This window comes from Emydura macquarii, unplaced genomic scaffold (genome assembly GCF_026122565.2).
Source record: "Emydura macquarii macquarii isolate MOO-44397 ecotype Brisbane River unplaced genomic scaffold, CSIRO-AGI_Emac_v2 contig_554, whole genome shotgun sequence".
Taxonomy (NCBI): domain Eukaryota; kingdom Metazoa; phylum Chordata; order Testudines; family Chelidae; genus Emydura; species Emydura macquarii.
In genome coordinates this window covers 16889284-16901440 of record NW_027130691.1, presented here as the reverse complement: position 1 = coordinate 16901440, position 12157 = coordinate 16889284, and the positions used below count along the sequence as shown (strand labels likewise).

At 37.5% G+C, this 12157-nt stretch overlaps 1 protein-coding gene across 4 annotated transcripts in view; it reads right to left on the bottom strand.

Moving 5' to 3' along the window:
• Positions 1-12157, bottom strand: part of DGCR2 (DiGeorge syndrome critical region gene 2) — a 67780-nt gene that overhangs the window by 37335 nt on the left and 18288 nt on the right. For 2 of the 4 annotated variants that reach the window (XM_067539923.1, XM_067539924.1), the window contains exons 2-3: positions 9519-9551; positions 2639-2761 (exon numbers count right to left, since the gene is read on the bottom strand). In XM_067539923.1, coding sequence (XP_067396024.1) covers positions 2639-2761; positions 9519-9551 — 156 coding nt within the window. The remainder of the gene's footprint in view (positions 1-2638; positions 2762-9518; positions 9552-12157) is intronic. The other 2 variants (XM_067539925.1, XM_067539927.1) reach the window with 1 other exon arrangement.

Here is a 12157-nt window from a genome sequence, read left to right as displayed (position 1 = left end):
GCACATGCTGTGTAAATCCTCCCAATAATTTCTAGTATGCAGACAGAATCAGCAGCCAAAGGGCTTTATCCTACTAGAGACATGGATTGAGGACAAACACAGATGCAAAGATTCCACTAATATTTGTGCAAGAGCAGGGAAGAAAAGTAAGCATTTCTACATACCAGAGCTTAAAACTAAAGTTTGGAATTGAAAAGAATTCCACCTTAAAAATAAATTTGTATTTTAGGGAAGGAAAATGGGATGTTATTAGTCAAAAAGGCTATTCAACTTAACATTGGCTTTTGAAAGACAAATATTACAGCCCATTAACAAAAATATGCATCCTATACACTTATCCAGATTAGATCATGGCTATTAATCATTTATTGACCAAATATGTTTTGCAAAAAGATTAGAATTGCTAACAAAAGGAAATTGTTGCTTGTGGGACAACACATATTGAATTTATTGGGAAAGTCCCATATCACGCATGATCCAATTTCTTTTGAGGTAAATGGCTGTTTTGCTGCTGACATGAATAGAATCAGGCCTTAAAGGAAGTAGGCAAGGCAATATGATACAGCTTACAGTGGCCTTTCATTGACTTTTGGAAAGGGACATACACCGAGCTAACAAGTCATTACAGTGCACATTCACACTGAGACTACGAAAACCTAATCACCTCTCACTCACCTTTGTTGGTCATGCAATGTATACAATAATTTCCAGCTTCTGGACTGCTGTAACAGTCCAACAGTCCTCCCAAAATTTCAATATCTGTAAAGCTTATTTCCATATTAAAAAGCAATTATGACAGCATGAGTAATCATTTTAAGTTTATGGTGAACAGATGTTATTACTACCTACATTTTTATAAATCCTTCCTTCAACTGAAAGCTGAAATGCTTCCTAGTAATAATTATTTTACACAGCAAATCAGTTGTATCTGATGAAATGTTAAACCTAATCACACAGATTTCCCCATTTAGTCATAAGCATAGCATGAATTTTGTTCAGGTAAAACCCTTGTGTAAAGCAGCCAGCTCCCCTCTAGTGGGTCTCATGCTGGTATTGTTTGTAGTGGGCCAGGGCGTCTCCAGTCACCCCGTCTTCCCCAAGGAGTGGGTAGGGCCCCGGGCCCACCCGTTCCTCTGGGTCCCAGCCCAGGGGCCCTATGAGAAGCAGCTGTGTGCTGCTGGCACTGTGTTTCCAACTGCACACTCTTCCCCAGGGCTAATTTTCCCCCTCCTTCAGTCCTTCTAGCTTCTTGAGCCTGGTACCTTCCTCCTGGCTGCTCCTCCACAGAACTCTGCACTCCAGTCTTCTCCTCTGCACAACTCAGCACTCCTACTCCTCCAGCTCCCACGCTGACGGTTTGGAGCAGAGGGCTTTTATGAAGCACCTGGCTGGTCTTTAATTGGCCTCAGCTGCTCCTAATTGCCCCCTAATGGCTCTTAGTTAGTCAGCAGGGAACAGAGCCCTGAGCATTCTGGGATTCTCATATCTTCCATCCACCACTCTCCTACTGCCCTCGCTATATCACACCCTGTATACAGTATGCAAGATAGCTGCAGAGGCCAGCTAAGGCACAGGTTCAGGATTTATGGATGTCAGGCTCACGAAATCCACATAAAGTATGTGTTCTACAGAAACGTAAAGGATGTAAAAAATTAGGAAAGTTTGGAAGAGACTCTTCCTATAAAATACTTACTCTACTGCAGGTATTGGAAATACTGTAAAAATAACTCTGAGCCAGAATTCAGAATGCAACTGGGCACATGAAAGGAGTTTATTTGATGCTCTACAGTTCTGATTCATTTGTTCAAACAGAGAATGAACTCAAAAATTACAATACTTCAGTGTAGTTTGGGGCTCTCTAAAGACCTGGACTTAAAATCTAATCCATGCTGCAATTTAACTGTAGTCATCATTTCCAGATTTCCACTTCACTATCCCAAAAGAAAGCCTTGGGCATCATCTCCCATTTTTAAATGATCTTAAATCGTACCGGCCAGATTTCCAAGTGTGTTTGATCACAACTGAGGCCGAATTTTCAGAAAGCAATGCACAGCTGTTCCCACTTAGAATAATGGAGCTGCTGGGTGATCAACTCTTGAAAAATGACCCTCTAAGTTTAAGGGCAAAAAATACCAGTTTGACTGTCTCCTGGACTGACATGTTCTGTTTATGCAAGTGAACACCACAGCTTAGGTAGCTACAGGGCAACTTCCTCTACGCTGTCCAACAGTATGCCTCAATCCAGTTTCTGCAGGATACATTTCTGAAGACAAGAGACAAGTTTAGAATTCAACTGCAGATTTGTAATGGCAGTTTTTCCTGTCCATTAAGATTTAAAACAGTCTAGCTACTCATTTCTCATTTAGAATACCTACACATAGATTGCAAGAATGGAAGTGTAACCTAATTAAGGAAAAATTGCTTGTGATGTCTATGTACAAACTGAAAAACAAAGCTGAGTCAAGATTATTATAAGGAACATCTACCAAATTTACTAGTGTTCTCCCATAGTGATTTCTGTTTGAACCTGGATTTCCTAGCTGTGGTTTTATAAAAACAAAACCTGAAGCATAATATTACCGCACAAAGTAACAGTTCAGAGAATAGCAATTTTTTTGTTTTGTTTTGTTTTACTTACCTGGACAGTCAACTTCATCACTCTCATCCTCACAGGTAGGCCATCCATCACACTGCCAGTTCAAAGGGATGCACTGGATGGTACCACTGCGACATGCAAACTGCCCTGGTGTACAGCGGAGCTCTATGGAAACAAAAAGGAAGGGTCTTTTTTTTCCCCTTAAGAGAGATATTATATCCTGAATAAGGCTTCATGGAAAACTAATTGTCCTTGACTATGCACACTACGGACATACAACTGGACAATGTTTAAGCAACCTGGCCCTTCAACAAGATCTCTGATTCATACTGGCTCCGTTTTAAAGGGGAAGATTATTATCTATTCATAATCTGAGGATTTTCTTTACCCATACTATCACTTGAGGAAGCACGTTATCAGAAAGCTTTATAATAAGAGCTTTATATTGAAGCTGTCACCATTTTAAAGACATATGTAAAATTTATCAGCCAGATCCTCAACTGGTCCAACTAGGCCTAAATAGCCCCAATGAAATTAATCAAGCTCTCCCATTTAAACCAACTGTAGTTCTGACCCTATATTTTTAATTTCAGTATTCTCAGAGATCAGTACTTTTCTTCATTCTAGGAAGGACATGCAAACAGATCAGAGTATTCCCCAATCTACTGTAAAGCAATTTATGAAAATATGTTGATACCATCAGAACAAAAGCATCACCTGAAATTAAGTGAGATTATCCTCTCCACCCCTAATGTGAGACCACAGAGTACATCCTTATTTCCACTTCTTACAGATGCTCCCAAACAGTTGGGGCTTTGAAAAGCATTAGAGTTAAAATAAAATTAAAACCCACAGATCCTAGTCTACTGTCAGAATATTTCCAATACCAGTTACAGAATAAGAGGACACTTCTAGCTACCTATGAATGAATATTATCCTAAATTTGTCCATTTTTTGCATTACTACTTTTAGATTATTTATTTGGTTTTTTAGAACTAGTGGAGATTAATAAAGAGCATATTTTACCCAAAGATACAACAAATTCCAAATGATTATTACCAATCAATATGTACAACTGCCAAACTAATTTGCACTTCTTTTAAAACATACAGAATCACTGAGAACTAACTTTTAGATCCATGATTTTCTTATATTCATAATTTACTAAGAAACTCTTTGTGGAATTTCTACACAAGTACACAGCCTTTAAATGAAACTGTAACTATATGGGCATATTTACACTGTCTATTTTACATCATGGTATTGCTGCCCTTAAAAATAACTATTACAGAAATAAAAACTCCCAGAGCTCTAACCAGTCCCTTCTATCAAATACCACAGCCTAAGTACAAATGACTCAGTCTAAAGCTAAGTTTAGAGCTGTTCATCTGAGTGCAACATGTCATTAACCTCACTGTACTCACCTCCATATCACCAGAAGTCCATCTGTCACTGCAATTCAAATCTCTTAGGGAAGGTAACTATACACCCCTGAATCTACTATGTTTTAAACAACTTAACATTTCTGTTCTCCCACCAGTGAACTAAAGTTCTCCTAGTTTATCTATGCTTGGAGAACAAATGCATTTCCATACTTTTACACTTTTAGGCACAAAAAAACCTTATAATTAATTCTGAAAAATATGGGTTTACAATGGCTTTTTAATGTGGCTTTGATTTAAGATACAAAATCCTTTTTTTTTTTTTAACCCTTAAATTATTGACATGTACTCTCAACCTGAGCTCCACGTTAATGAATTTTGATTTTAAATTAAATAAGGTTTAAGATTACTCTGTTTTTATTTTCTCACTGAAATGTATACTTCCAAACTAACCGCAAATCAAGATAGACTTACTTTAGATACTAATGGATAAAAACTTACAGCATGCCAAAGTTTAATGGTTTCTTTATAAGCATCACTTTACCTTACAGGAGTGTTCACGTTAAAGAGCTAGAAAATAAAAATAGGTATATCCTCTTCTTAACACACCTCCTACTCAGAATGAACATTCAGGTCACAAAATAGCTAAGAACTCAGACAGACCTGCTAGACTACTACTGACAACAACATATGGTACAACTAGGCAAGAAATTTCTGACCCATTTAAGAATTTTATTCAATGTGAACATATCCCACAATCCAAAAACAATGCATTAAAATAAATGCATGAACCCCTTCCAGCAGCATAAGAAATAATGGAAATACTGAGAAAAGTGAGAATAAAAAGTAGGTTTTTCAGAATATAACTAAAGCAAGTATCAATTTGTCTCGAAAAAGGGAAGAGGCAAAAAAGAGGAGCCAGGAGGAAAAGGTGAAATTTAGATAACCTGAAGGTTTTTGAAATTAAAAGTCATAATATCCACTCTTGAAAATCCAGTTCACGTATGAAGTAGGGCTGAAACTTCCAACTATTCCTATTTTTAAAGTTTTATGTTATTATGTTCACACTTCACTAAGTTACGGAAATTGATTTTATCATTTTAGTGCTGATGTCAGAGTAATCATTTCCTAAAGAAGCTATCTTGCTGCAATTGCAAATGTAGAGCTGCATTGGAATCTATGGTAATTGTGTGAACAGAAATGCTGCAGAAATTAAATGTAAAACATTAAATCCTTTAACATTCTAGCCAGTCACAAGTTTCTATCACACTTAACCTGCAGCTATGGCAGAATTTAATTTGCAATTTATCACACCATTTTTTTAAATATATAAATTCTTGACTAGATTGTTTTGTTTAAATGCAAACCACACATACAAGTTGTAACTTAAGATTTTCTAGAGCACTGTGTAACAAGAGAAATCTTTATCTGACTTGCAGAATCAATAGAATGAGGATTATAGGACACAGCGTGGGAGCCATTATAGAAGCGAAAAGAGATGCAATGATAGGAGTACGGGCAGAAGGGCAATACGTAATAGTAAATAACCAAAGTATTACTATTTTATGCACACATCATTATACACTCAAGAGGCCCAGATAAAAGGATATTGTCATTAGTGGCATTAAACTACTTAAGCAATGCTCAAGTAGTTTATGAGGTCAACAGAAACACTCAATGGAATTGCTGTCTTATATGGACCATAAATGCACTAAATAATAAGCTTTATATAATGTTGCCTTGATTATTCATTTGATCACTATTCTATATATTCAAACAAGAAAGGTAAGTGACTGCAATTTACACTGCACACCGATTTTTCCAGTGTCAATACCTCCCATATTACACAGACTTTTTTTATGACAAACGTGTCTACATTTGAGAAGTCTAAGTAGATAATTTTTTTTTAAAAAGTTCAGAATAATCAACTGAACATATCAATGAATATTTTCTCCAAATGCCAAGCACACTACCAATGCCACATAACAAAATACTCCAAACTGAAGAGCAGGAATTATGGTATGATTCTATCCCATACAAAGAAATTACATTAAAGGGACACAGACTGCAAAGTGAAGTGCTCAGTACTCTGGAAATGCCAAAAATAAGGCTTTTGTGCAGAAACACTAAGCTCGTGTTTGCATAGATTTCAGAAGTTTAAATGATCAGATCACATTTTTTCCCACAGAGCTGCCTGATTCACTGCGCAGTTTGGACAATGCTGTCCAAACGAAATCTTTGAAATACCTGTATCTTCACTTTTTGATGTGTGCCCGACGCTCAATACATCACTGCACATAATCCATCCCTGCACTGATGGAACTCAATCCTCCAAAGGATCTTAACTCCTTCACCTATGTACCACCTTCAATTACCATATGGAAGAATGCAAGACTCCATAAAAAATGTCTTTACATTCACACTTATGTGCAGGGTGGACAGAATACTGACAGATCATTCACTGATCTTATTTTTTTAAAAAGGACTTTTTAAACCCTTAAAATATAGACAAACTACAACCAATTTCCACTAAAACACTAAAAGACATCTGTGACCTAGCCGTTAAAGCCTTGACAAATTCCAAGTTTATGGTTCATATCACGGCAATACCAGAGCAAGTGTTCAAAACAAAAGGCATTAACTTTTTTTTTTTTAATTGGAAAAAGGCATTACCTGCCAGTAGGCACTCTCAAATGACAGAGTATCTTAACTCAATTTTTCTTAAGAAAGTTTGCTTCTGGGCTGAAATCAAATGTGCCACTTCTGAACCCAAAAAGGGGGGGAAAGAGTTACAAACATTTGCAAACAATCCTCTAGAATCAAAATGTTTGCACAATCTTAGTTACAGGCATCAATATGCACTCTGTCTCTAGTATTATGAGACAGATTTTCCAATTACTCAACTTTTATTGATAAAACATGTTTTTATTGAATTCAAGAAAATATACCAAAAAATTACAAGAGAATTTGTTAGCATTGCAACTTAAGTTTCTGCACTTCAGCTAACAACCTTCAAACTGCTCCGCTGTGGACTTTCTCTGCATTTTTACACACACACCCTTTCCAATTTACAGTATTCAAAAATATCAAACCAGGACTTAGAAAGAATGAATTGGTTGCACAGACTGAATGTTTTCTTTCAAAGAAGGTACTGAACAAATGGGAAACAGAACACTTGCTCCAAGGTTAGAATTTAAAAGCAAGGCATACATACAAGGTGAAAGTACTAATCACTAAATTCAAATCAAGAATCCCATCCGAATGACAGCCTATTTCTAGGTCATCACAGCACAAAACTAGATAATGCTTCAGGAAATCCTAGTCCCTCACTGCAAAGACAAGTGCAATAATTCACCAGAAATGTAATATAATAAAACTCCCTAGCACCTCTGAAGAATAATTAGCATTAGGAAAGAGAAGTACAACATCTTTTGACCACCCAGAGCTTTTGCAAAAAGTAATTACACGCAGCATGTACGGAATACATTGATTCAAGTACAGTAGGTCATAGGAGGAGACTATGCATACATATCCTTTATCAACAGAGGTCCTTCTGTACTATGAAGACATAGTAGTAGCTGTCACATTTGAATTGCAGTATGTGTACATAATTAATCACTGCACACGTTTAAAATCAGTTATTTTTTATGTGATTTCTCAAACAAGTGATCCCTTTCATCCCTTATGAATGTGCATGCAACCCAATACTGATTACTAAGAATGGGGGAAGGAGGGACATTAGATATTTTACATGTGCTCAAAAAAAAAAAAAAAAATTGGTTCACATTGGGGAAACCAAATTTAGCGAGACTACACCACCCGAAATACCATATATTCAAGATATAAATAAGATACATAAATAATATGCATAATTGTGGTATTATTAGAAAAATACCCTCTGTACTACTGCCCCTCTCAAATCTCCCTCCTTCACAGATCAAGATACAGTGCTCAATAAATGTAAAACTGATTGAAGAAGTTTGCTGGTTTGTGGAAGCAATATTTTCCATCATTAATGTATTTTTGCATTTAATATATTGGAAATTATATAAACAAAGTCTATATGTGGAAAAAGTGTTTTTCTTATGCTGTATTAAAAGCAAGTGCGCAGCAGATAAATCCTTCAAGTCCCATTGTTAACTAAGAAGTTTGGAGAATTCGTTGGTGATGCAAGACCACCAGTATACCACAGAAAGACACAAGATTGTGTCTCGTGGATCTGCCCCTGCGGCACACAAGTGGCATCTCTGTAGCCCAATTTTTTACACCACTTAAAAACGCTCATCTTGCACAAGGTCCTGGTCCCAGCAGCCAACCTCCAGTCAAAGTGGACTAAATGGGACTTCATCTGAAGGATTCTACCTCTCACCCCTGACCCTCCTTTGGGGCTAAGCATCATTTTATTTGTGCTGCTATACCATTAAACCCCAGGAACAGAGCCTGCAGACTTTTGTAAGGAGATAAAAACAGAGTCAGGATGGATATGGGAGGGATGTGTGTGTGTAGGGCTTGCTGTTTTAGTTTGCTTTGGGGAGTTTTAGATGTAAAAAAGTTAACCTGAAAGACATCTTTGGGCTTGGTTTCAGTTATTTTCACATAAAATTTTGTGTGCGTCAATTGTTGTGTGACCTCAGAAGCATGATTATTGTTCTTACAGGATCCTTGTTCTTATAAGTGTCATTAAGCACTTAATCTCTGTGCTACAATGTGAAATTTAGTAGGTAGCTTAAATTGTTTGATGGATGGATGTGTTTGGCATTTGTTCTCAAAAAGAAAAACATAATGCTAGAAATAGCCTATGAAAGCAGTTTTAACAGACATCTTTATTTTGAATTTACTAATTGACAGAAGGTTTGTAACTTTCGTTTTTCCTTAATTTTGAGGATGTGGAAATAGACTTGAAAACACAGGAAGCACAAAATCACACATATATAAGATACCTTCAGAACACTGAATGAAGGGAATGTATAAAGACAGTACTTTTTAAACATAAGCCTTAACAACCCTGTTAGGTAGTATATCCTTTTTACAAGGGAATAAACTGAGGAAAAGAAAAGCTAAATACGTTGCCCAAGTTCAGAGTTCAAGTCAGCAACTGCTGGAAATAGAACCAATGAATCCTGGCTACCACTTCCACACTGTCACTACAAAACTACATTTCCTCCCTATCAATCATCACTATATGGCTTTTCAATTCATCAGTATACTCCTAAAGGGAACAAACTGTGTCCTTCAGACAATATCAATGCTCAGCACTTGCGGTAGTACATTTTCTGGAACAGCAGGTGTTTATCAATAGCTGAGAGATGACCAATGGGGTAAGCATGAGGGGTGAGGTAGACAGAAAGCGGAAAAAATGAATTTGAAATACTGATTTAAAAGGACCAACAATGGTAGTGGTGAAGTTTTAAAGTCAGTTATAAAGTAAAAGGAAAACATGGAACCCAATATTAAACTTCAAAAGCCTAATGAGTCCAAGAAGAGACATCTTGCTGGGTCAATGTATTAAGTAATGTAATCTATCCAGATGAGGCACTCACCTGAAAGAAGTCTTGCCAGAGCTAGTCGTGAACCTGTAATTTGAAATTTAAAAGAAAACTTACAAAACAGTTGGAAACGAAATTGATCAAACATCAGAAATAAAGGATAAAACTGTCAGTAAAGCTTAAACAACATCATTTGCACAAGATGGCAGGAAACTCATCTCCCTTGACCGCCAAGTACTATTTTTCAAGTCAGTGACATAGTAGAAAATTTAGGATCCAGTGTATATAATCCAATAGCAAGTATCTAATTTCTCTGAAATCTATGTCTTTATGACAGAGGAAAGAACACGTAGCAGGAACTGGGTTGTAGTTCAACCTTAGCAACTTCTCGGAATTCACAGACGATCAAAATGATCTTTTTGTTTAATACAATACCTGGTACAATTTCACAAATTTCATACAGTAAATTAACATCTTTCCTCAGTTACAAATATAGTAAAGTGGGCCCCAAGAAGCCTCTTCTATCATCTGATTTGACCCTTCTGCAAACATTTTCCCTACATTATTCTTACTAGAAAGAAGACTAAACATTTAAAGGTTACGTCCTTAATGACAATTCTCAAGAACATACGTTGAGCCAACTGGAATCAGTTACTTAACATCCCAAAGCAAGCAACTTGTATTTTCCAGTTTAGTTCATATGTATTTTAAATTGTATGAATGGTAGGAGCACTATTTGCTCTTCAGTGAACAAGTACTTAACTCCAGCTCAGCTTCTACCTTCCATTGTACAGGTGCTATAGGGGACTGTTACAAAAGAATGTTTACTTGCAGATAGCTTTATTGGGGAGAAAAGGTATGGATCCACACCCATGGCTCATAGGACTTATTTGTCAACCAAGCTAGGGAGTACACACCTGACAGCTGAACTTTGTCCTGACCCATAACTACTTCAGATTTGGAGCCAATCTATACCTCCAAGTCAGTGGCACAGCTATGGGCACCCGCATGGCCCCACAGTATGCCAACATTTTTATGGCTGACCTAGAACAATGCTTCCTCAAAACTCATCCCCAAGCACCTCTCCTTTACCTACGCTACATTGACGACATTTTCATCATCTGGACCCACAGGAAAGAGTCTCTCGAAGAATTTCACCAGGATTTCAATAATTTCCATCCCACTATCAACCTCAGCCTGGACCAGTCCACACAAGAAATCCACTTCCTGGACACTACAATAAAAATAAAGGACAGTCACATTAATACCACCCTATACCGAAAACCAACTGACCGCAACACGTATCTTCATGCCTTCAGCTTTTACCCTGGACACATTAAACGATCCATTGTCTACAGCCAAGCCTTAAGATACAACTGGATTTGCTCCAATCCCTCAGACAGAGACAAAAACTTACAGGATCTCTAAGAAACATTCTTAAAACTACAATACCCACCTGGAGAAGTGAAGAAACAAATTGACAGAGCCAGACGGGTACCCAGAAGTCAGCTACTACAGAACAGACCCAACAAAGAAAACAACAGAACACCACTGGTCATCACCTACAGTCCCCAGCTAAAATCTCTCCAATACATCATTAAAGAGCTACAACCTATCCTAGCAGAGGCAGTGGGCGGCAGACTCATCCTGGTTTACAGACAGCCCCCCAACCTGAAGCAAATACTCACCAGCAACCATACACCCTACAAAAAGTCCAATCCAGGAACCTATCCCTGCAACAAACCCCGTTGCCAGCTCTGCCCACACATCGACTCTAGTGACAGCATCACTGGTCCTAACCACATCAATCACACCACAAGGGGCTCATTTACCTGCACATCCACTAATGTTATATATGCCATCATGTGCCAGCAATGCCCCTCTGCCATGTACATTGGCCAAACTGGACTATCACTACGCAAAAGGATAAATGGACACAAATCAGACATAAAAAATAATAGCATCCATAAACCAGTTGACGAACACTTCAATCTCCCAGGGCACTCTGTCGCTGACCTGAAAGTTGCTGTACTTCTCAAAAAAACTTCAAAAACAGACTTGAAAGAGAAACTGCTGAGTTAGAAATTATCTGCAAACTTGACACATTCAAACTGGGTTTAAACAGGGATTTGGAATGGCTATCTCATTACAAGAAGTAATTTGCTCTGATCACCCATTCTCACCTCCTACTCAATGGTTGTCATTATGTCTCAAGTACCTGGCTTTTATCTACCTACCCCATTGTTATCTATGCCCTTGGATATGCATATGTTGTCTTCTATATATGTTTCCTATTTGCTGTATCATTTCTACCAACTGCATCTGAAGAAGTGAGCTGAAGCTCACGAAAGCTTATGCCTGCTGAAATTAAATTTGTTAGTCTTTAAAGTGCTACAGAACTCTCATTGTTTTTGCTGCATACAGACTAACATGGCTATCCCTCTGGAATACTTTCTAAGTTACATTATTTCACAAGTTATAATCGCTAACTCTGGTGGAAGAATCCTTCTAGGACTTTCTGACAAGTTATTCCACCAGTTTACAACAGCACTCTTCCTTTTTCAGCTTCAGGAGTATGGATCTACAGGCAATACCCTACCGTATAGCAGAAAGTTTTTTATCTACAAGAACACTTCTCTAAAGTTAATGTCTCAATTCTCACTCACCTATCAGTCTGTCTTCTGAGATCTGTT